The sequence below is a fragment of the Taudactylus pleione genome, unplaced genomic scaffold (genome assembly GCF_031769625.1).
Source record: "Taudactylus pleione unplaced genomic scaffold, aTauple2 ptg000040l, whole genome shotgun sequence".
NCBI lineage: Eukaryota > Metazoa > Chordata > Amphibia > Anura > Myobatrachidae > Taudactylus > Taudactylus pleione.
The window spans coordinates 27178416-27204243 of NW_028284442.1; the positions used below are offsets into that span (position 1 = coordinate 27178416).

Genomic DNA, 25828 nt, shown 5'->3' on the forward strand with positions numbered 1-25828 from the left:
GGTCCAGCTAGGGAGAATATCCAGGATATGACTCTGAAATGGCCACATTATCCAGATCATTCCTTATCACTATTGCAATTCGAAATATATCTCCTAAGCTCCTAACATTTGTACACATACATGTTCTGTCACTCTCTCCTGCTATCCCATCCCATATCATCCCACAAAACGAGTTGCAGACCCAGTATCGTCCCATCGATCTGATACTAGTAGATTCCTAGAAATCTTTACGTTGCTGTGCATTGTATTAAAGCTTATTGTTACACTATGATGCTTGTTTACTACAGTCTGATGATTTAGTATAAGCTTTGAGTGCTGGAAAGCTTTTCGTCGTTGTTCGGAATTGGGCTATCCTTTCATTACACCTTTTTAGTTGTCATATGTATTTCAAGCATATATCTGATGTTTAGAATTCCTGCATCTAAAGTTTTATTAATGCATTTTTTGCACAATGAAAGTGTAGAGTCTTCAAGGCTTTTCCCATGCTGCATCTGGAATAGTCACTTTCTGCTGTCTCTGAATACAGATATCTTCTAGTACACCTCACATATTGAATAAATAGGCTGCCACCTAGTGTAGTTGTAAATTTTACACCCTATAGATGTACTTTGAAGAGAAAAGCATGTAAAGCACAGTACAGAATCCACTTTCTTCACACTACACACCTAAATCTATGTAATAAGTGAGAAAGTGTGTCTGTCTGCCTATTTATCCTTTATGCATGGGCAGAGTTTTGTGCCTAGCTTCACCAAATTTGGCATGGTGGTGTAGTTTGACCAGGATGATGATTTTGGCTATGTTTCAAGTTCAGCAGGGCCATGGAGATCTACATGGTGCCCACCAAGTAGGCTGTGGAGTCTCTGATTTAAAATTTTGGTCTAAGCAAGTTCGTTCAGGATGTCTTCTAGTGCCTAAAACGGCACAGGCTGAGATGTACCTGTGGGGGGCAGGCATAGCTCCAATGGAAGAGCAGTGAGTCGGAGGATCAACTGTCACACTGAACCTGCACTGACAGTTACTAATTTCTTCCAAGCACATTTTCACATGCCATGCTCTCCAATGTTGGTCTGCAATGTAAAAAATGAATGGTGCAGATGTACTTCAAGGTCCAACACCAGGTATCCCCAGTTTGCAATAGTGCGCCTAGATTTCTCTCAGAGCACATAGGTCTATGGCACAAGATGGCTGTGTTTGCGCAGGGACAGATGTTTGCACTGGCTGAGTGGTAGGCACTAGACAGGATGTCAGCATATTGTTGGGCTCCAATGTTTTTGCAAATTGAAATTACGCTTTTGAACCGCCCTGCAAACAGCAGAGTGTGGTTATTGAAATGAGAGTGCTTGAGACGGTGCATATTTTAAGGTGTCTTCTTGGCTGTACACAGCAATTCCCACTCTGCTTGTCCTGTACTTATTAATGGGATCCACTTTCTGCCTTTGGCAGAGAAGTAGTATGCACACTCTTTGCAATGTAATGAAAATCTTTACACATACAAATGTGCCATGTGATTCATTTAAGACCTAATAGAGACTAAACAGTATAATATTTTAGGAGAAAACATGGGGCACCTAGACGCCCTTCTAGTTTGCAGGGGCATCTGTGGAGATCAGAGGGTTGGTTGGGCACCTTGATGTACACTGGGCAGAGAGCAGAGTGCAGGGGGTAAATTTACCAAGATGGGAGTTCTATTAAGAAGTGATGTTGCCCATGGCAACCAATCAGATTCCAGGTTTTATCTTCTAGAAGGTACTAGATAAATGAGAAGTAGAATCTGATTGGTTGCTTTAGGCAACATCACTTCTTAAACAGAACTCCCATCTTAGTAAATCTACCTGCCGGAAAGCACCTTGATGTACTTTGGGCAGAGCTTAGAGACTAGGTCTTATACCATGATAAACTCTGGCCAGAGATCAGAGGGTAGATGTGCACCTTGATGTATACGGGGTAGGCATGTACCTTGGCTTGTTTTGGGCAGACCTGCTAAGGGTTTGTGAATTAGACTTTCACTCTCTCTGCCCCGAGTGCTTCCTTTACAATGCTCTGTACTCTTCTTCTAGCCATGTGTATGCTTAGTAACATCTGCTGTGCAAAGCAATATGGGCCTGATTGTAAGTTGCATGCAGTCACATATAGCCAACTTTAGCAAATTGCCCATGCAATGTAGCGTACATACACATCTTTGCGTAACTCCAGACGATGCTGAATTAGATGGATCTCTGCCATGTGTATGAAGACACATCTGTAGTTCCCAAACCTTTGCATTCACTTATGTCTGGTCCACAGCTGAAAATGTCCAATAGAAGCTTTTGAATGCCTCTGCCCTTGTTTTCCTCGCAGTTAATGAGATCTATTGAGCGGAGCCCTCTCAGCCCTTCCCCTGTATTCTCATTGTGTGTCTATCCGGCTCTCTTTAAATAACACATAACCGTAATATACTGGACAACCAGCATTTCTGCCAATACCATTTTTATCAACCTTTGCATATTATTTGTATTATATGAACAAATACAATGTTTCACATAGGCATATTAGATGAATCTGTCCTCCGGTCTTTAGAGCCACAAGTATTAGATCTTAGACGAACTGTATTTCTCTCCTGTAAGCAGAAAAAACACAAATACCAGCGCTAAAGTAAAAAGATGGACGGTTTAAATATTAAACAGTTGAATTGCATTTATTCATAAAAAATAAATATGCACTTTATACCACATATCATATATTGTAAAATGCCCTTAACATAAAAAATCCAGTAGTGTGTGTGTGTGTGTATGTATGTATATGTGTGTGTGTGTATATATATATATATATATATATATATATATATATATATATATAATGTATAAATATAATATATTTATTAATATTATTCGGCATTCCTTGTACCCAAAAGATAATGTGGCCCAAACTGACCCCTAATATAAGCAAGCAGAAATGGATTGCACTCCAGGGACTTCAAAAACGATCACAGCACACGGTTTAATGATACCAACATTTCAGACGTTTACTACATCTTGTTTCAATAATATATATACGTAATTAAACATATGTCTCTGTTCCTGTATGGTCAAAGCAGGACCTAGGACTCCCTCCACTGTATCCAATATTGGAAAGTATTAAGCAGCAGGTTATTATTGGATGGTGTCTAAATTAATTCCAACACAGTCCTTCGCATCCATGGAGCAAATAAAATAAGCTGTATATAATCCACCTGTATTGTCTCCAAAGCTGCACTCAGTCATAGGGAGGATGAAAAATCCAAATTATATTCCAGTTGATCCCAGGGTTCCAGAGAAAAATCACCTACTTTATACCAGCTGCTTTGTGACAGCGCATCCTATTATATTTTCTCTACCATAACTGGCCAGGTCACCATGGCAGTTTAAAAATGTGCCCTTGCCACTGGTGCATTTCCCCCGTGCTTCATCCTTTCCCACTGCCAGAATGAGTAATGGGGGGATGTTTCAAGCATTGGAGAGATATTAATTGGAGAGGGATAAAGTACTAATGGGATGTAGTTCATATCATGGCTGTCGGGATGCAGGCGCTCAGAATGCTGATGCTGGAATCCCGACACCAGTCAGAATCCTGGTGCTGGCATCCCGACAGTAAGTATTGGGGTTAGGGGCAAGGTTAGGGTTGGGCACTAGGGGGAGGGTTAAGCTTGAGTTGTGAGGGGGTAGAGGGTTAGGTGTAGGCTGCAGGGGGGTTAGGGTTAGGCTGCGGAGAAGGTTTAGGGGCAGGGTTAGGGTTTGGTTAGGATACTTACCTGTATCCTAACCCTGACAGGAAGCCGGCGTCGAGATTCTGACCGCCGGGATGCTGAGCACCGGCATCCGTACCCAACCCGGTATATATGGAGCATATGTTGAAAAAGCCCCTTCCCGGGGCTATTCAACATTGCATTGAATTGATTCGCCCCCATAGACTGCAGCAAATAATATATTCAGCCAGACCTTCCAATTGTGAGCCAGTTACAATGTTTTATTTAAATAATTTAACTGGTGTTACATCTTTTGTATACCTTAGAACAAATGCGTACGGATTACCCTGATCATGCATAGAAGGAGCATTTTAACCATGTCCACAGAATGGGAATACTGTGTACCTGAATGGATCAAAAAGTGATTAACAGGTGCAGTTAAGTGGGCTCTATTCTACATGGATTGCCACCATTACATGTGTTCACAGCTGGTCCATACACTGTAACAACACACGAGCAAAGCGTCGCCAGCGAGCAGGTAGAAATTTCCAATGCAATATAAGTAGTTGGACACTGGCCGTGGCAAATTCAATCAAGTGCTACATGTATAGTTCACCGCAGTCCTAGCCTGGAGGATTGAAATTAATTTGTGTTTATTTCTTTTTGATGTTTTTTATTTCTCTGTGCCCTATATCTGTTGCCTTCAACAGTGGCGCTGCCGCAGCAGTCGTCTTGGTGTAATGGAATCTGTTAGTTTCATCCTGCGAGACTAAGGGGCAGATGTATTAAGCAGTGTATCAATATCTACCAATCATTTCATAGAATGTACCTAATAAATGCGCCTAAAAGCTGATTGGTTGCTATGGGGAACTTCTCCACTGGTCCACTTCTCCCTTATTGTTCAATGCTTGATACATCTGTCCCTAAGATCTGAGCTGCCATCTGCTGTTGGGCTACCAGTCACTACTGGGGCCACCACCTCTTGTCCAGGGCCAGCCCCATTGATTCTGGGCAGCCATGGTACTATCCTGATCCCATTTTCCTGCAGGGTGGTAAAATTAATATATAAAAAGAAAAAAAACTATTTTGGAATAACCAAAAAACATCAGACACTTAGGGCCGTATTCAATTTGAGGCGGAAAGTCAGTTTCCGTGATATTTTTTCGCCGATGACGTCATTTTCGCCTGTTTTGAGTTTCCTCCGTATTCAATTTGAAAGACTTTTCGCTTAGGCGGAAAGTCAATGCAGTGTAAAAGGCGAAAAAGTTTCTCCTATGAATAGCAGGTGGAAAAAAGTGCAGAATTGTGTTTTTGGGGTACAACATTGCGGGAACCCTTGTGCAGCCTTAAGAGGTAAACTGCGTCAAAAAAAAGTTTAAAAATAATTGGGACACCCCAAAAAAATTGTTTAAATTTTGGGGGTATAAAAAAGAAAAAAAAAAGGGGGGGAACAAGGTGCCAAACTATCTAAATTCATTCAGGTCGGGTCCCCATGTATGCGGCAGGTGTTTTCTTAATTGCGGGGACTAACGGCTGGTGCTATTTTGCAGATTTTTTAAAATAGCTTTAGGGACTTACTCCCATGCTTACCCCCATTTTCATGTACCCCAAATTTGATAGGGATAGTTATTTTCCCCCAAAAAATTATCTAAGTGCTATTCTTTACAACTTCTTCATAGCTGCAAAATTGCACTGACTTCCTTCAGCAGGCAAAAATGGGGGTACCCATAGTGATCCCCCATGTCCGGACATCTTTAGGGGGGTCCCAGGCATTTTTCCCAAATATTCCTGTTTTTTTTTCGTAAATGGGGTGAAAGGTCATTTAAAAAAAAAACAGGGATAATTTTTCAATTACCTATAGCCGGTGATAAAAAGTCCAGATTTGGGGTTTAGGGGTGCAGGCTTAAAAAAAAATAGCCTGCACCCTTTTGAACGCCCCCTTAAAACGAAATGTGCCAAAAAAAACCGTGACGCCCCCAAAAAATTATTTAAAATTTTGGGGTAAAAAAAAAAAAGTGAAAACATGCCAAACTAACTAAATAATTTCTGGTGGGGTCCCCAAGTATGTGGCAGGTGTTTTTTTTTTCATTGCGCAGAGTAGCGGCAGGTGTATTTTTGAAGAATTTAAATTACCTTTAGGGACTTAAAAATATGCTTACCCCCATTTTCATGTACCCCAAATTTGATGGGACCGCTTTTAAAAATGAAAAAAAAACAACCTAAGTGCTCTTCTGCATCACTTCTTCAATGTCGGGAAAAATAACCACCTGCCGCATCTATTTAAAAAGCCGACTTTCTTCTGCAGGCAAAAACGGGGGTACCCATAGTCATCCCCGAGGTCTGAACATCTTTAGGGGGGTCCTACAGTTATTTCTCGAAAATTCACGATTTTTTTTCGTAGATGCTGCATTAAGTAAATTGAAAAAAACGGGGATACATTTTCACTTCCCTTTAGCAGGTGAAAAACAAGTGCAAAATTTGGGTTTAGGGGTGCAGGCTTTAAAAAAAAATAGCCTGCACCCTTGGGAATGGCCCCTTTTAAAATGAAATTTACAAAAACAAGTAAAAAAAAATAAAAAAATTGGGACACCCCCCTCCCAAAAAAAAAGAAAAAAATGGGGGGGGGGGAAATTTAACAATGTTTAAAAGAAACAAAATAGGTTCAGGGGTATTCTGTAAGTATGCGGCAGGTGTTTTGTAGAATAGGCTATTAGCGGCAGGTGCTTTTTTTGCAGAATTTTTTAAAAATTCGTTTAGGGACTTAACAATATGCTGGTACCCATTTTCAGGTACCCCAAATATGATGGGACCACTTTTAAAAACAACAAAAAAAAAGCTAAGTGCTCTTCTGCATCACTTCTTCAAAGTCAGGGAAAAAAACACCTGCCGCAGCTATTTAAAAACCCGACTTTATTCTGCAGGCAATAACGGGGCTACCCATAGTGATCCCCCAGGTCTGGACATCTTTAGGGGGGTCCTACAATTATTTCCCACAAATTCCCGTATTTTTTCGCTGATCCAAGTTTCGCCTGTTACCGTTTTCGCCTACTTTGGAATCGAATACGGGGAATAGCGGGCACGTGCGCTATACTTTTCCGCCTGGAAAACAGGCGAAGGAGGCGAAAAGTGCAGGAGGTGAAAAGTCTGGACTTTTCGCCTCAAATTGAATACGGGCTTTAGTCTCCGTTATTAGCAGTGGGAGATGGGGAGGTGGGCCCTGGAGGTATACGCCCTAGGCCTCCGGGTCACATAGCAATGGCATCCACTGTAGCTAAGCCCCTGTTTCCTACAATAAATTCAGAAACTGAAAATCCTTGGCTTTGATTCAGAGGTCATGGAAAGAGAAAGATCTCGCTGAAGGTCATGAGACTGTGATTTAATCAATAGTTTGGAACTGTTCTCCAGGAGTTCCTCATGTATCAAGTCCTCAATCTTGTTGTGTTTATTGTATTCATTCATGAGATCACTTGTGACCTACAAGGGAGCTTTTTATCTTTACTGCAGATGATACAAAGATTTGTAAAAGTGTACTATACACATAAGGGATAAATCAGATGTGTAGTAATTTAGTGAAAAAAGGAATGCAAGAAAATTAAGGATCTTAAATGTAATACATGAAAAATAAAAAAAAAAAGGGCAAAGTGAGGCACAAAAATCCCAAATTTAAATAAATGGGGCTGTAATGTCAATAAAACGAGGAAAATTACCTTTGTTTCAAATGGTATGACTGTAGGGAAAAACAGTATATTTGCATGGGACGATATATTACTAGCAGATAGTTGGGTTATATCACTATTATATTATATAGATTAATGGAAAGATCTCACGTCAAGTACTGTAATAATAAATCATATAGGAAAAATGTTCACAACTGTGTGTGTATATGTATGCACACACAGTGTGTTCATTCTAGGTCCGACGTGGGGCAGGGTACAGGACCATAGAAAGGATACTCTAGTGCGCCTGTAAGGGGGCGCATGGCCACAAGAAAAGGGGGCATGTCTTTTAAGACTTAACCCTTTTTCATCACATTTGGAGGTGTACCCAGCACTTTTGGACATGCTGGACTTCCCCCAAGCTCTTACCTCACTGTGAATAGATGCCGTACAATAATGTCGCCTGAATCTATTAAATAGCACATTCAGGTACAAGGGTTCTGAAAGGAGCCCGTCCCTGCGATGTGCTTGGAGTGAAGTGACTGCGTCGGTGGCCTCTGCAATCCTCTATCTGTACTCCTGCACATGTGCGATCTACAGACCAATCATGTGCGGCGCCCATTGCCAGTAAATGTCGATGTGTGGCCAATAGGCTACAGCAGCGCAACTCCATTTTCAGATGGCGTAAGCTGTGGCAGCCAAACTCCGGAATGCGAAGGTAAATCTGACGGCTTTGCGACCCCACCATAAAAACCTATGGGAGCTGCGACTGCTGTCTGAAATGGAGGGATCTCTCCATAGTACATATGGCGAATACTTAATATTTAAGGCTATCCCCTGGTGTTTTCGGGGAATATACTACAAATATTTAATGATAAATAGCCCCTAAACAAGGCATTGATTCTATAAGCAGAAATTACCCTTTGTGTCTGTCTATAATTAACCATAACCGTTTGCAGAGACAGGTGCACATTTTCTTTATGCAGGTATGATTTATCACTGTTTAATCAGACTTGTACATTTATTGCCCTTTCTTTCTGTTCAAACTGATGTACAGAGAACTCTAAGTTGCTTTGTGATTGTTCTCATTGTACTGAGAGCTGATCTTTATCCAGTCTGCTACATGTAGACAGTTACTTGTCATTAATATATAGATGGAGTCAATGCAGTATTGAGTTCAAAATTCACCTAAATGTAAAAATAAAATGCATGTACAATTCACCTTCCATCAAATCCTAATCTGTACTAACGAATCCAGATCCTGTTATAGTGTAGGCCTGCAGGAGATATTGCTTTCCAAATTTTATACATACAATAAAGATATGTTTATAATGTATCATGTTTGTTTAATAATCTGTATAATTCTTTGTAACGTCATTCAGTTATCCACCGTATCCTAAAATATAGGTTAAACGCTAACCTAATCAGAACACCGATTCCAGACACTCTGCATGTAAATCGGAGACCGTTCTCGAGAAATGATGCACAATTTGGGAAAGTTGGAATTATTATTCAAGTTTGATGATTGGCTTTTTACTTCCTCCTTTTTGTTTGGGGAGTGGCGTGGTGTTTAATTATATAAAACTGGTGCAAAAGGTCTTTTATACGAATATAACCACTATCCTATGTCTAATTGTTTGCTAGATGCTTTCCCTAGCATAGTGTATTTAGCACAGACCTGGCCAAATTGTGGCTATACAGCTGTTGTGAAACTACAAGTCTCAGCATGCCCTGATGCAGTTTTGCTATTTGGTAATACTAAAACTGTTGCTGGGCATACTGGGACTTATAGTTTCATAACAGCTGGAGAGCCAAAGGTTGGCTAGGCCTGATTGAACGCACTGCCTGCATATCTTCTATTGATTCCTACCTATCTATACCTTCTAAAATCGATTCCTGTCTATACCTTCTAAACAATATTCCTTCCTATACCTTCTAAAATTGTCGCTATTCAGCGTAATGGGTTGCACAAGAAATAAATGCTTTCAGACTTTGAATGTGGTTCCAAAGCACAAAAAGATATTATTCAATATAAAAACAGATGGTTGCACGCTGTGATCTAAATACAATTAGCGCAAATAAATCATACAGACCCAAGGTACAGTTGTTACATACGCACGCGCTCTGGGCCCAGATACCGGCATCAGCATTAGAAACCTCCGTCAACAGCACAGCAAGAAGACTCAAGACTGGGGTCAGAGTGCACATATATACTCTTGCAGGGATAGGCAATACAATAGACAAGTTTGACATGATTCCATTGGTTCTTCTTAAAGGTGCTTTTGTTACAGGATAGTTCATAAGTCTATTCAAATAGACATAAACAGCCTCCAACCGTCCTTTGTGTCCTTTTTCCCGCTGCATGCTAATCTAAGCTGCTAACATTACAGAGTACATTTTAATGTTTTAACTCTCTATAGTCCATAGTTTGCAGACGCATGTTCCAATTTTCTCACCGATGATACCGGAATCTGTTGAGACACAGTGGATCAGTACAACACCAAACACGGTCTAAACCTTAGATATCAAATAATCTTTATTTCACAACATTAATAATTACTGAATAAACCTTGAATATTATACTTTAATACTAGGGAACCTTTTATGTAAGTGTGCAGTGGGTATGTATTGGGGAATTAGGAAAAGACGCTAGTTAGCGCTGTGCAACTATGTTTTGTGGAGTACACCATGGAACGTGTTTTGCAGGGATAATCGTTTTATATGTTTTAGTGACTGTCTGTATTTACATGGTGAGGACTTTTAACTTCTTTCTATTGCGTGGGAGTCGCACGACGCTAAATAGCATCGCCGTATGTGCTTATAATGGTGTGTTTCACTAAAATGGCGCTGGGCGGCCATTCGCAAAATGGCGTCGCGCAGATCTAATTTTAAACCGATCCTATCTCAGCCAATTATCCGGCTTCAACACTTCCATCATCAGTGGGCATGAGTTTGTGCAGTACTCTGTCTGGTTTAGCATTTATGTATGTTGCCGCTTTAAATCCGTTTGTCAAAGCCGCTGATTATCGGCGGCTTTGACAAACGGAGCAAAAGTAAATCTTCCCCAAGGTCTTTTACAGTTGTTACACATGTTTCAAATCGGTGCTCTGGACTTTGTAGTGCAACAAGCTGTCATTGTTGTTCTATTCAAAACTGGTAACTTTGAGGTTTTTATGTTTGTAGCGGGTGCGAATGCAAATCACAAACCTGAAGATGGAAAACCTGTAGGAATGTTAGATGTAACAGCATGCCTCAAGCAAATGGACATAGAGATATGTTATTTGTCACAGGTTAATTATGTAAAAATGAAAACCCCATGTACTATGTGGGCTGAGTGACACAATAGGAACATTTGTATAATTGGAAAATGAGAGAAGAATAAAAGAATTTCTGTTGGTTAGTTTCACATTCTGCTTGCTGGTGGATTGTAGATACCATCAGTCATATTTGCCAAAGCGTGTTGCAAATATCAATGCAAATTGTGACACTGAAAACACTATTACCTGTAGAAACATCTAGAATAATAATGATCATATGGGTGCGCGCTGTCACAGAATGGAGCCTCCATCTTGGATTCAGACTACCCTGGCCAGTAGGAAGAGTGCTCCAGTGCTATATGCATTACTTTACTGAGTAAAACATTCCAAAATTAGGTATTTAACTCCTATAGTGGTGTGCCTAATTTAGCACATTTTCTTTCTGTCAGACTGACAGTGACACATGCATTATGGGAAGCTTGGCATCCAATTATTGCAGAGCGGTGGCCACGGACCTCATCATCTGCACTCTGTCCTTGAGGAGGAGGGAGCAGGGAAGCATGACCTCATTACACAAGACTAGTGTATATTTACTAAAGATGAGCGGGTTCTGTTCTTTTTATTCCTTTTTGCCAAATTAGTGCAGGTTCGCATTTACCTTATTGGCTCTCCAAAACATGTGCGAGCCGCTTAGCCAATATGATGCTGTTTTTGAGATCCAAACCTATCCGAGTAAAACCGAACTGCTCATCTCTAATATTTAACAAAGTGCGGGTTTTTAGAAGTGGAGATGTTGCCGCAACCAATCAGATTCTAGCTATTATCTTCTAGAAGGGGCTAGATAAATGTTAAATATAATCTGATTGATTGCTGTGGGCACCATCTCTACTTCTAAAATCCCACACCTTCGTAAATATACCCCTAAGAGCTTCAGAGCTCACCACACTGATGGACAGACTGCAGTCAGGTATGGGGTCATACTATTCCACATTTTGAGACCTACAGACCAGGTGAGATTGATTTAAGTGAACACTGTTTGGATACACATGGGACTTTTTTTTTTCCCCCCAAATGAACTATTGCATTCGTGTGTTCCAAATCACACTGTATTGTTAGTCGCCGTCTCTATGCTTGTCAGCCAAATTACCGCTGCTACTGGCATTCTGATGTGCTGGCCGTGTCAGTGTGTGAGTCGCTCTGTGACTCTCAAGATGTAATGGCTTCCCCTTCACTTCGCTCCCTAATTATCTGTGCACCTGGAGGAGCTGATAATGTTAGTTGAACATGTACTACATATGTGTTCTCATACACCTGGCCTCAATATGCTATGCGGTAAAAAACGCCTGGTGCAAGAGAGTCGCCAGGTCCCCTGTGAATTGGCTTGCACCAAACCTATTTTTCACGTATATTTTTGGCCAAAAATGCATTTTAGGCCTGTATTCAATTAGAGGCTAAAAGTGCCTTTTGAAGAAAAGTTTTCGTGGATTCGGACTTTCCGCCTGTTTTCAAAGTATCTCTGTATTCAATTCCAGGACGTTTTCGCCTAAGCAGAAACTCAATGCATTGTAATAGGCAGAAAAGTATATCCTATGAATAGCAGGTGAAAAGTGCAAAATCTTTATTTTGGGGGTGCAAACGTGGGGAAACTACTCAGAACCTTTGGGACAGCCCCCCAAAGGACAAATTGGATACATTTTTTTCACAAAAATGACCTCAGAACACCCCAAAAAAGTACTTTCGTTTTGGGGGCGATAAAGTAAAAAGTGGGGGGACAAGCATAAAAGCTAGCGAAATAGACTTCTTGGCGGTCTGCAAAGGATGGGTTAGGTATTTTTAGGATTGCAGGAGCGTTTTTTTTTTTTTTAAATCGTTTATTTTTAATTAAATTATATAAGACATACATAACATACGCCTTCAGATGACAAAGTGGAAAACATTGTGAGTCAAAATAGACATCCGAAGGATATATTAATCATAGAAAATCGTATATGGTATAACAAGAGATTGTATACAATTGTGCAACATTAGCTGCAAAAACAAAGGTAGGAGAAGACAAGACACAAAAGAAAAGAAGAGCAGAGAATGAGGGGGGGGGAGAAAAAAATACGGAGTAGGGTTGGGGTAGAAGGCCTCGCTGGTACAACGGTACTAAAATAGAATCAAAAGAGTCTGTAGGAAACACCTATAAAGTAAAAAGAGAGAAAGTAAGTGAATATTTAAAAGCAGTTGATCAGAAAAGAAGGGCCAAAAGACCACCCAGCAAGTGGGAGCTATATGAGGGGTTTTGATTATACCAAGGGTTCCAAATCTGTACAAAATTAGATGATCTATTATTAAGATATGCAGTGATCTTTTCCATACTTGCCAAGTGCCAAATTCTATCAGTAACTAGGCGGAGAGGAGGAGTGTCTAAACGTTTCCAATATAATGCAACGAGGCATCTGGCCGCGTTCAATATTTGAACCACCAACTTACTGGAGATTGTGTCTAACGTTGCTATTGGCAAGCCCAAGAGAAAAGACCAAGGGTCTTTAATTATGGGAGTATTAACTACCTTGCTTAATAAGTTTGCAATCATGTCCCAATAATGTGCTATTTTGGGGCAAGTCCACCAGATATGAATAAAAGAACCTAGGGCACCGCAACCTCTCCAGCACCGAGGGGAAACTGATGGAAACATCTTAGATAATCTAGTGGGGACCAGGTACCATCTGTAAAAGATCTTGTAGGCATTCTCCTTCACCAGGGTCGAAATAGATGTCTTTGAGAGTGAGGTATATATATCAGACCAAGTCTGCTCATATGGTGGAGGACCTAGGTCTCTTTCCCACTGTAGATCAAACGATGTGGAAGAAGACTGCCCGCACGATAAGAGGAGAGAATAAGTGACGGATACAATGTCCTGAGTTAAGGGACTACGATAACAGAGATTCAAGTGTTGATAGAGGGCAAAGTGGTATAGGGCTAGCCAGAGAGGATACAAAAAGCCTCAATTGAAAGCATAGAAAAGGGTTCACTGCAGGGAACTTATATTTAGTTATAATATTCGGTAGCAACATACATAACGTTATCCAAAATATCTATAATAAAACGGATATTACTGTTTACTCAGGGGCGAGCACGGACCATGGATTGACCTGGTGGGAAGGCAAGGTTGTCCCATATAGGGGTAAGGAAAGAGGGAGATGAGAGAAGTTTAAAGCAGCGGGTACAGTAATCCCAAATCTGACAAGTAAATTTAAGGATAGGTTGTAGACCAATATAAGGAAGTCTGGATTTGGAGAGTAATAGCAGTTGGGAGGCCAGTGAGGCAGCGCGGCCTAAATCCGTCTCTAATTGGAGACCGAAGAATGGAGGTGGGGGCAAACCATGCAACAGCTTGACTCAAATGAGAGGCGTAGTAGTATAAACGGATATCCGGGATACCCCTCCCTCCCTCTCTCCCTCCCTCTCTCCCTCTCTCCCTCCCTCTCTCTCTCCCTCTCTCTCTCCCTCCCTCTCTCCCTCCCTCCCTCTCTCTCTCCCTCCCTCTCTCCCTCCCTCTCTCCCTCCCTCCTTCCTCTACACGCCTCCGTAAAGACGAAAATCCCGTTCTGGGTACTTTGTTCCTCCATACAAAGCGGAGAAACCATGTGTGTAATTGAGCTAAAGTTGACTCTGGAACTTTAACCGGTAAGGTTTGAAACTGGTATAAGAGACATGGAAGTATATTAATTTTGAGGACCACTATACGACCTAACCAAGAGGTATTAAGAGATTGCCACCTGTGCAGGTCTGCATTGATGGATGATAACCAATATATAAAATTCTCATTATAGAGAGTGTTATAGTGGTTTGTAACAAAGACGCCCAGGTAACGAATCTTAGTAGTCCGCCAAGCGCAAGCTCGTTTTTGAAGTTTTTTAAAAGTTCACTTTAGAGACCTAAAAATATGCTAGCACCCATTTGCAAGTACCCCAAATTTGACTGGACTTCTTATTTTCACCAAAAAATACTGCTTTATGCCATTCTTCACCACTTTTGCAAAGACACTAATTAGAAGCAATTTAAACAACTTAAGTACCCCAAACAGCTTTATTAGGGCTATTAGTACACATCTACATTGATTCCCTATCAGTGATCGCGCTGAACAAAAATATTGTGGGTCCCAGGGACCCCTCACTTTAAAAAAAAAATTGGGGTCCTACACCACTTTTTCTGGGTCCTGTCACATATTATGGGGGTTGAGGGCAGGAAGGAGTTGGAACAGTGCTGGGGGGGTATTTAGCGGTTGGGGTAAAGCTGGGGGTAAAGGCAAGGAGAAGTTGGGGTAGAGTGCAGCTAGAAAGGGAAGTAAGGGAAGGCAGGGCTGGGGGCAGGGGTAAAATGCACACAGTTGTTGAGACAGTGCTGGGGGGCAAGGAGAAGGTTAGGGACAGGCAGTTCTGGGTGTAGGGAGGGGGCAAGTGTAGATGGCAGCTTGGGAGGTAGAGGAGGGAAAGAGTTGTTAGCAGCTAGGGCAGTACTGAGGACGAGGTCAGGGGGCAGGCAATACTGGGGTTAGGGTGGGGTAAGGGTAGATAACTAGGGCAGTACTAGAGGGCAGGGAGGGGGTTAGGGGAAAGTAATACTGGGGGCAGTACTTGGGTTAGGGAGTGGGTTAGCATTGCAGCTGCAACAGTAAGGGGGTAAGGATAGACGGCACATGGGGTACAAGTGATTTAGTTATCAGTCCTTCGAATGCACCCTCCTATTGCCCCTATGTTGGAGTGGTATCTTAAGTCCGATGCTCCGTATAGCGGCTCTCGGGCAGTATCTTCTGTATGCACAATGTCTGTCTGGCTGGGTGCACCGGTATGGCATGGTGTCTGCCGGCAGATTAGTCCTGTCAGGAGCAGCTTAGTCCTCCGTGCTGGTGTGGGACTCAATTATTCTGCGCGGGGATTGGCTGGAGGGCACTCTGCCATGCGGGGATTGGCTGGAGGGCACCCTGCCATGCGGTGATTGGCTGGAGGGCACCCTGCCATGCGGTGATTGGCTAGAGGACACGCCGCCATATGGTGATTGGCCGGGGAGACGGCGCTGCGCATCAACTAGCTGCTGCAGCACACACAGCGCCAGCGCGTCCTGCGGGACCCGATCAGTTTTTAAAACTGGGTCCCCAGATTGCTGTAACTCATAGAAACGCGCTATAGTGCGTATTTTGCAAACCCTGCCCTATGTAAGTGTATCTTTTTTGGGGGTATGGACTGATTTCCCCAATTCTGCCGGTATTTTCTGCCTGTTCCGCATTCGCCGCTCTCCGTTTTCGCTTGTTTAGGAATTGAATAGGATGAAAAGTGGGGACGCGCACGGAGAGTTTTTGCCTCTGAAACGGGCGAAGGAGGCACAAGTCAGACAGGCGAAACTTCTCAGACTTTTCACCTCTAATTGAATACGGGCCTTAGTCGCAAACCGATGCAACAACCCCGCTTCACAAGACTGCATTGATTAATGTGACACATTTATACAGATGTGTCCTCATGAGCTTTTGCTTCCGGCGTGCCTGGTCCCAATCGACTCGGCTTGCTTGCTTCATGAGATTGCACTGATTATTTTGATATCAGACACTTTGTATATAGACACAGTTGCACACAGATAAACAAGTGCTATGATGCAGTGGACGCAACTTTTTTCCACGCCAATGTCCGTTGTGCTTCGCATACAGACAGTCGCGCACAGATTTACAAGTGTCGCATATCAGGTTAATCAGTGCAGTCGCAGGAAGTGGTTTGTTGCAGCAGTTTATGACTAAGATGCATTTTCAGGCGAAATTGCTAGCTGAGCTGCACGGGATTTGACTGCTCACTAGCGCAAGGCGTCTCGCACCATGTGGTATATTGGAGCTAGGTCTATGAGATCACATCTGTATACGAATCTGTACACTGCTGCCCACTATTGCTCTAAAATACCTCTGAACTTTTATTATCCTTGTTATGTCACATTAAATATGTTGTTTAAGTCCAGATTTTATTTGAAAGTAATAACTTTAGATGTTATTCCTTTATATATTGCTAGTATACATTTTAGTACACAACACATAATGTAATTTATTAAATATTTAATAAATTACATTCTCTTTTTATTACACGCACATACTGGTCTGATTAGGTACAGGCAGTGCAGCGTATTATTCTGTTCTTGCTTCCTTGTTGAATCGTCTGTCTCCAGCCTCTATCAGATGTGATGTAATTGGCAAAGGATTTAATGCGTCGGAGTGCAAAGAAAATGTGGGGTGACCCCAGACTTTACAAGTCTGTCTACCCATTAATTACTCTCTTCCACATAGTCTTTTACCAAGTCCTGCAAATCCGCCACTTTTATCAGTCATGACCAAACCCTTCTAACCTAGTACTTATTTCTTCCATAGAACTACTATGTCATCATTCAGACTATCAAAGGTATGATCTTTACCATCTACCAGTTGTGCTTTCCTTTCATCAGTCCCAAAAAGAGACACATGAGTTGGCAGGGGTGCGAGAGGTGGGTGAGCCAGAGGAATGGTCTAAAATTTGATTAGAGGTGGCTAAAAGTTCAATCTCTGTGTGTGTTAAAGAGAACGCTTATAAGCTCTACTTTCGCTGGTATCTGGTCCCTACTCGACTTCATTCAATTTATCCAGTCACTTCTGAACTTTGCTGGTGTAAGTGTTGTCAGCGGGGAGCCATTCTGCACATTTGGTAGTCTTGTACATACAGTATATACAGCCCTACTGGATAGAAATCGGACCAATATCAGTGGTTCAGATACCTAATACACCATTGTATTCATTATTATCCCGACCTGTCCCCCATCTTCCTCACCCAACGCAAAAATTAATCAAACCTATATTAAACTCGTCAAAATGCCACACGCCGGTAGTCGACTACACCCCCGTCCATTTCACCTCCATCAATGCAATAAGCACTATGTATCGTAAGGCTGACGTATCATGCAAGATTGAGTCCTATCTCGTGAAAATTTGGACGCAATGGACAGACTAGTTTTAAGGCCGAAACCCCCTTTGACCTTATTACAACTTCACTACTTTTGTATTACTGATTTTTTTATATTGGCAGTACATGCCGGTAGGTACCCCTCCTCTCGTATCCCCCTCTCTCTCTTACTTCTCCACCTTCCCTAGTTTCTTCCCACACTTCACACTTTAAAGCTTTCTGGATAATTCTTGTAAACTGGCTTCTAGCAGTTGTAACCTCAAGAGTGTTCATTCTTCGTTCGCCTCCTAATTGTTGTGTCACTTCAACTGCCTATCTTTATTTGACTGAATATATGGTTGGCTATACTATTAATTAAACGTGTATTATGAAACCCTCACTGTCATCTGTATACGAAAATGCTTTTCGCTTTATTTGACTTCCTGAAAAATCTTTAATAACCAGAATTAAAAAAAAAAAAAAAAAAAAAGATTGTGGGTTGGTAGGAGAGAAGATAGAATGCAGGGGTAGTGCCATAGCAGAGGCGTCTTGAACCAGTATGCCTGCCCGGAATCTGTATGTAATGGATCAAATATGGACAGCGGAATACCGACTGTTCGAAATCCCGACAGGAGGTGGTAAGTACCCTAACCCTCCCCTCTCTCTACCCTAACCCTTCCTTAGTGGAGCCTAACTTTAACCTCCCCCCTTAGTGCCTAGCCCTAACCCCCCGCTTCCCCTAGACTAACCCTCCTGGGAGGGTGCCCCATGTCGGGCTTTAAGTGTCGGGATTTCGGCCGCCGGTGTCCTGACTACATCCCTCCTGCCCCCGGCGCACTTGACACGAAATGAGTGCCGGGTGCATCTTAAGGATGTGCCCTGTGCTTTTTTCATGCAGCTGGGTGTCTCTCTTGACAAGCTGCCCGTACAACGACTGTGCCTTGGCCTTGCGCCCTGGAAAGTGGGCATTCACCGGGCAGAAAAATCAGTGCATTTGTATGCGTGTATGTTTTTTTTTTTTTTTTTTGTGTGTGTGGTTTATCAACAATTCTTAATAATGCCTTTTTAGGAATCTGTCTATTCAGATTTAACGACAGTTTGTTAATGCATGAAAGAGGCTATTTCAAGCATTGTGTTATGGGTAAGCTCTCACTATGTCATATTTGATACCATGCATAACTCCTACTTTATACCTGCCATTGGTTGAGCCATACTTACCTACAGTACTCATCCGGAAGGTGCTGAAGTGAGAACCACAGGTAAAAGGAATATAACTTATAAAGGGATGGAATTTAGAGAGATTTGTAAAACAAACCTAAAGAAACAGCATCCCCCCCCCTCATAGCCATTCTGTGGGACTCATTACAGCTGGATTTTGTATGAGGATACATTAATGGTGTTAAGAGGATTAACCGCACTCTTGGAAGGAAGGTAAGTACATAAATGGATGTTTAGCAAGGCGGACAGAAACTGCTCACTGACTCTAGAAGTGTTTGGAAATCTCTCAGGTTTTTTTTGCCAATTGAAATAAACAACCCCCGGCCACCCACTGCCCACCTATTCTAGTGGTAGTGAGAGGGGTTAATTTAATTAGGATTTTGAGCTTTTAATTGGAGCTTAGTGAATCCCCTCTGACAGCTGTCTGCCCCCCCCCCCCTCTCCCAACTAAATTCATTTGTTTAAATTAATTTTGTACAATAGTGAAATTAATTATGCAGATTTCCTTTTGGAGGTAATGTTGTTTTGCAACTCCAATATTAGTTTGTTACAATTGTGCTCTGGGGGTCTCTGCATATTGTCTGTGATATTATCAGGCATTGGGCCTCTCTCGTTTCGGGTTATTGACAGTTTCTGAGACGAGATGAACATAATTATTAAGCATTTGTTCTGTAGGGGAGGAGGCACTCAACGTGGAAAAGAGAAAAATAAAAAAAAAACCTATACGCCGCTGTTCTGTATCCCTCCTTTTTTCATCTAATTGTTTTCCCATGTGAATGATGTTATTTATTTTTCTTTATTACTCAATGGATTGCTCGGATATTTTTGGATACTGACATTTAAATCGCAATTCTTGCAGATATTGTTCCTTTTCAAGTTGGTTGGGATTTAATAAATTCACGGCTTGGTGGTCGGGTTGTACATAAGGGTGTCTGGCTTTGATATATTAAAATACTTATCTGTGCTGTTAATTTTAAGTAATTGAATTTATATGATTAAAATCCTGCAGCTGATGATACTGTTACTAGATAACTGTTTACAACATTCAAATCACGGCTGTCACAAAATGGTGATGGTTTACTTTTACTGACGGCCGATGGCAGAACATATATTAATATAAATGTTGTTATTCCAATGGAGTTAGATAGAGACTGAAGATATTTTGTGGTGTCTTCATACAAAATCCACTGATTAATTAAACCTCCATATATGGTCTCTGCAGGTCGCACCCCGATTCGTCGTGTGGCTAACCAAATCCCTGATGAAATCTCCCAGAATCCTTTGCTCTTGGAAGCCATATCTGTCCTGCCTCAAAACTACAATTTTGAGATTCCCAAGACTATATGGAGGATTCGACAAGCTTCTGCCAAAAGAGGTATGGATTCTTCAATCAAGCCTTACTAATGTTTAGAATTGTTGTTTGTTTTTTAGAATCAATTTAGATGAAGATTTTGCAGATGGGCCAAATGTAATAGGGTGCGGGATTCTGAAAGAGATTGGCAAGTTATAAATTTAAAGAGGCAATCTTCAGTATGGCAAAACCTGGCTTTACCTCACTAAATATTGCCGCTTTGCTCCTCAAAATCTCAGGACTTTCAGGATATCGCACCCTACAGTATTATGTTTTGGAAAATGAAAATCACATGGAAAATGAAGGAACTTAGTGTTCTCGGTGTGGAGTTAGTTTATCTTGATGGAGCCTGTTTTTCTGACCACTTATCCCCAAAACTGACATTTTCACATATAAACCATGAAGCAAAAGCATTATTCACTGTTTACCTGACATTCTACTGCAGCTCAGTTGAAGTAAATTATAACATCCACATAGACCGCTTTAGCACCTCACCCATCTTTAGGTTAATGTACTAACGGGATCTCCTATTAGTCAAAAAGCAGAGAATGCGTTTTTCTGAGTTGTTTTATATATTCGACCTCAACTGACCCTCCAATTATACTCCTTTCTACTTCAGGGTCCATAGGGGGTCCACAGGGTTGACCTTGGGGGTATAGCTGGATCTGGATCCACGGGCACCACGCAGTTAAAGCTTTGCTGCCCCCAGGATGCACTTGGGTCCGTCCTCCTCTATACCCCGGCCATAGGCACCTCAGTTTTAGTTGGTGCCCGGCCGGAGTCGGGTCACCCTGTCGCAGCGGGGCTGCAGGAGCAGCCCCTAAGCTTTATTTTAAAAGATACATTTTTTATTTTTTTCTACTTTTTTTACACTTTTAGAGCGGCAGCATCAGACTGTCCTTTAGGACGTCCACGCTGCCGCTCCTCCCCGCTGGCGCCGCGACGCCAGTACAGCTCTGGGGATCGCGGCGGGACCCCAGAGCCTGTACTAGCCGGGCTCTGGGGACTCCCTTGACTGCTGCCGGACGCGACGGGGATCAGGTAAGCCGCGGGTCGCCACGTGCGGCGGCCCGCGGATACTTTTCATGCAGTCAGAAGCCTCCGGTCTCTGGGGACAGACCGGAGGCGCTAGCGGCGGCGGGCTCCCCCTCAATTGAGGAATACCCCGCGTGTCCGCTAGACCACCAGGGTAACAGGCTGGTAGCGGGACCGGCAACCCGGGGGTTAATTGCTAGCCAGGGGAGGCAGCCTTCCCTGTCTAGCGGCTCCTCCCCTCAGCTCAGCGCGCCTTTCAACTAGCAGTCTGGCGTCGCTGAGCTGCTCTTATCTCTCGGCCACTCCTCCTCTGAGGTCTCCGGCGGCCATCTTTACTGGCACATCGCAGACTCCCAGGCGGTATCAAGTGGACCGGTCCCCCTGTGTACCTCTCCCCTGCTAAAGGACAGTGTACACAGCGCTATAGCCCTCCCAGACACTGAATCTGGGCGGTTGATTGTAGCGGAAGGTGCAGTGAGTACTAACTTTTTTGCATTGTATGTGACTATTGCTAGTGCTGCCTGTCTGTGACTTATTCTCCTTGCTGTCAGCTTATAACTATCCCTTTCCTTCTCCTACGGCCCGGCAGGTGTGTGGGGGAAGGGCGTTTTTCTGAGACCCTCACTTATATAAAACACGTATTTGTGGGGTCAGTCACATACTGTTGTGTGCTACACAGTACCATATCTGGGCTGTTGTGTCGCATACTGGTGAGTGTGCGGGTGTTAAAACCGTAATTCCTCTGGTGATACCTATTTCTTGTGATTTACGGTATCATGTCTGATGAGGAGACTGAGCGCTCTGTGGCTCCTGTGTTATTTTCCTGCAGACGCTGTGCTGCTGGAGTTGATGGGGAGGACTTATCTCAGGATGGTCTGTGCGGGCGGTGCCAGCTGGTACCGGGCCCCTCCAACCCCCCTGTATCACAGGACCCTCCTTGGGCGATGTTTTCACAGGTGCTGGCGTCTATTGCGGACCGGTTATCGGTCCCATCAGCGGTCCCTTCTAGGGCGTTGCCGCAGCCCACCATCCCCCATTCCCCGGGGGTTCCACAAATGTTGCGGTCTCCCCCCGGGGCCCAGACTGTGGGTCCTTACTCGGGACTGCCTGTGTATGTGCAGTCTTCCCCAGGGACGCGTCCGTCTGTAGTGCCTTTGCAGAGTTTTGCTCCGACGGCTCCTCCGCCTTGGGTGGATGTTCTATCCAGCTCCATGCAGAGTCTGGCGGCTTCATCCTCGGCGTTTCAGTCCATGTTGCAAGGTGATGTGCCACCAAGGGCGTCTAAACGTCCGGTTGTGAGTTCACTAGCTGCGCAGTTGTCGGACTCGGAAGTGTCCTCAGATGATGGAGAAATCCATGAGGACTCTGACTCTGATGTCATGGGGCAGGAGGTGGAAGCTAAGTCCTCCATTAATGTTCCAGCCTTAGTTAGGGCGGTGCGGGCTATCCTACATGTTGAGGATGATGCGCCGGCTCCTAGGTCGAAGTTTCCTAATTTTAAAAAGGCCAAGGTGACTTCAACTGTGTTCCCCCTGTCTGATCAATTATCGGATCATATGGCGGCGGCTTGGCAATTACCCAGTAAGAGGTTCCATCCACAGAAGAGGTTGGCGGCGAACTATCCTTTTCCTGAAGCTCATTGCAGGAAATGGGAAACTCCGCCGGCGGTGGATTCCCACGTTACCCGCTTGATCAAAAGCGCGACGCTGCCATTGCTGTCTATCTCCTCTTTGAAGGATCCCACGGACAGGAAGGTGGAGACTTGTTTAAAGTCCATTTATTCTCTTTCCGGGGCGGTGGCTCGCCCGTCCATGGCTATCTCCTGGGTGGCTAAAGCCATTGAGGCATGGGCCAATGCCTTGGAGGATACCTTTCCTGATGAGGCTCCGGATATCCAGAGAGCGTTAGTGGGACAGATGCGGGATGCAGCTTCCTATATTGGGGAAGCGTCTTTGGATGCCAGCCTGCTCACTTCTAGGGTGTCGGCTGCAGCGGTGTCTGCTCGGCGCTCCCTGTGGCTGAGGTCCTGGAGGGCTGATGCAGATTCAAAAAAGGGTCTGGAGGCCTTGCCTTTTAATGGTGATTTACTATTTGGTCCGGATTTGGACAAAATAGTGGATACTTTGGCTAAGTCCAAGTCGGCTTTTCTCCCTTCGGCCTCTGCGCCGGCTAAAGTGAGGAGCTCTGCCTCTCGGTCCTTTTGGGTTCAGGGTAAGGCCAAGGACCAGTCCTTCCCGAGACATTCGGCGACCAAGGCCGCACCAAAGCCCAAGAAGCAGGCATGGAGTGCTCGGCGCCCTTCTTCCAAACAGGAGGATAAGCCTGCTGCCTGATGGGACGGGCCTCTCTCTGGGGGACCCCAGAGTGGGAGGCCGACTTCTCCAATTCGCCCAGTGTTGGCACAATACCACCACGGATGCCTGGGTTCGAGAAGTAGTCTCTCAGGGGTACGCCCTGTCTTTTCGGTTCAGGCCGCCCCACCAGTTTTTCTGTACGAGTCCTTCTCTGGACAAGACCAAAGCTGGTCAGATTCAGGTAGCTATAGAATCCTTGCTACAAGCAGGGGTCATTGTTCCCGTTCCGCAGTCTCAGCGCGGGACGGGGTACTATTCTACTCTGTTTCTGGTACAGAAACCCAATGGTTCTCATCGCCCTATCCTGAATTTGAAGTCTCTGAACAGATACCTCAGAGTTCCCAGGTTCAGGATGGAAACGTTACGTTCCATCATTCTGGCGATGGAACCCGGGGATTATATGGTCTCCCTCGATATCCAGGACGCCTATCTCCATGTGCCCATAGCACCGGCACATCAGCGGTATCTGAGGTTTGCTATCCTGAACCATCACTACCAATTTCGGGCGTTGCTTTTTGGCCTTTCCACGGCTCCGAGGGTGTTCACCAAGGTGATGGCGGTTATGGCTGCCCACCTTCGGGGTCAGGGTCTACGTCGGTTGCCGTACCTGGACGATCTTCTGCTGCTGGCGAGCTCCCCGGAGGTGCTTCTTCGACATCTCCACCTGACCATTGCTTGTCTTCAAGCACACGGGTGGTTGATAAACTGGAAGAAGTCCTCCCTGATTCCATCACAGCGGATGGTTCATTTGGGAGCCCTGCTGGATTCTCGTCAGCAACGGATTTTCCTGACTCTGGAGAAGGTCTCCTCCCTGCAGCTGCGGATACACAGTTGCCTGAGCAGTTGCCGCCTGTCGGTCCATTCAGCTATGAGAGTTCTGGGGTCCATGGTGTCGACATTCGACATGGTGGAATTTGCCCAGTTCCATTCCCGGCCCCTGCAGGGGCTGATTCTATCGGAATGGAACGGGTTACCTCACCGGATCCGCTCTCAGATGCTGGTGTTGTCCCCGGAGGTTCGGCAGTCTTTGGCTTGGTGGCTTCAGACGGCGCATCTGGTCGAGGGGCGCCCCTTTTGGATCCCGGACTGGGTCCTGCTCACGACGGATGCCAGTCTTCGGGGTTGGGGGGCAGTGACCGGCTCATTATCGCTTCAGGGTTGTTGGTCCGCGGAAGAAGCACTTCTCCCCATCAACATCCTGGAACTGCGGGCTGTGTACAGGGTCCTGCAGTCGTCCGGCCCCGCTCTTCACGGAAGGGCGGTTCAGGTGCAGTCCGACAACACCACCACGGTGGCGTACATCAACCACCAAGGGGGAACTCGCAGTCGGGCAGCAATGTCGGAGGTGTCTCGCATTCTTGCTTGGGCGGAGTGTCACGTTCCAGCGATCTCGGCAGTCTTCATTCCCGGAGTCCTCAATTGGGAGGCGGACTTCCTCAGCCGTCACGACGTGCATCCCGGGGAATGGTCGCTTCACCCAGAGGTGTTTCAGCTACTCGTGGACAGGTGGGGGCTGCCGGAGCTGGACTTGATGGCCTCCCGTCACAATCACAAGTTGCCTGTTTACGGGTCAAGGACAAGAGACGCAGGCGCCTGTCTGGTAGACGCTCTGTCGGTGAAATGGACGTTTCACCTGGCGTATCTGTTTCCTCCGATATCCCTGCTTCCTCGGGTTCGCGGAAATTCAAGCAGGACGGCGGCACGTTCGTGCTGGTGGCTCCGGCGTGGCCCAGACGTCCTTGGTACTCCGATCTGAGGTGCCTCTCCATCGACGCTCCGTACCTTCTTCCTCAGCGTCGGGACCTGTTGTCTCAAGGGCCCTGCCTTTACCCGGATCTGGGTCGGCTGTCTTTGACGGCGTGGCTCTTGAGACAGCCGTCTTGAGGTTTAGGGGTTTCTCCAGTTCGGTCATTGGTACCATGCTTAGGGCACGCAAGCCTGCTTCCGCGCGGATTTACCACAGGGTGTGGCGCACTTATTTTCAGTGGTGTGAATCCAGAAACTATGATCCGCAGGTGTTCCGGGTTTCCAGAATCTTGGAGTTTCTTCAATCGGGTTTGGACCTCGGCTTACGCCTGGCCTCTTTGAAGGTTCATGTGTCTGCTTTGTCCGTGTGGTTTCAGCGACGGATTGCTACACTGCCAGACGTTCACACCTTTTTCCAAGGTGTTCTCAGGATCCAGCCTCCCTTCGTGCCTCCGGTGGCTCCGTGGGACTTGGCGGTGGTACTGCGGGTCTTGCAGGGTCCTCCTTTTGAGCCGCTTGAGTCGGTGGAGCTCAAGTGGCTGACGTTTAAGACCATTTTTCTCCTGGCAATTGCTTCTG

General features: G+C 44.6%; 1 protein-coding gene across 1 annotated transcript in view; it reads left to right on the forward strand.

Moving 5' to 3' along the window:
* DPH1 (diphthamide biosynthesis 1) overlaps positions 1-25828 on the forward strand; it is a 279881-nt gene that overhangs the window by 16619 nt on the left and 237434 nt on the right. Inside the window, exon 2 of the mRNA XM_088453866.1 lies at positions 19986-20138. Coding sequence (XP_088309992.1) covers positions 19986-20138 — 153 coding nt within the window. The remainder of the gene's footprint in view (positions 1-19985; positions 20139-25828) is intronic.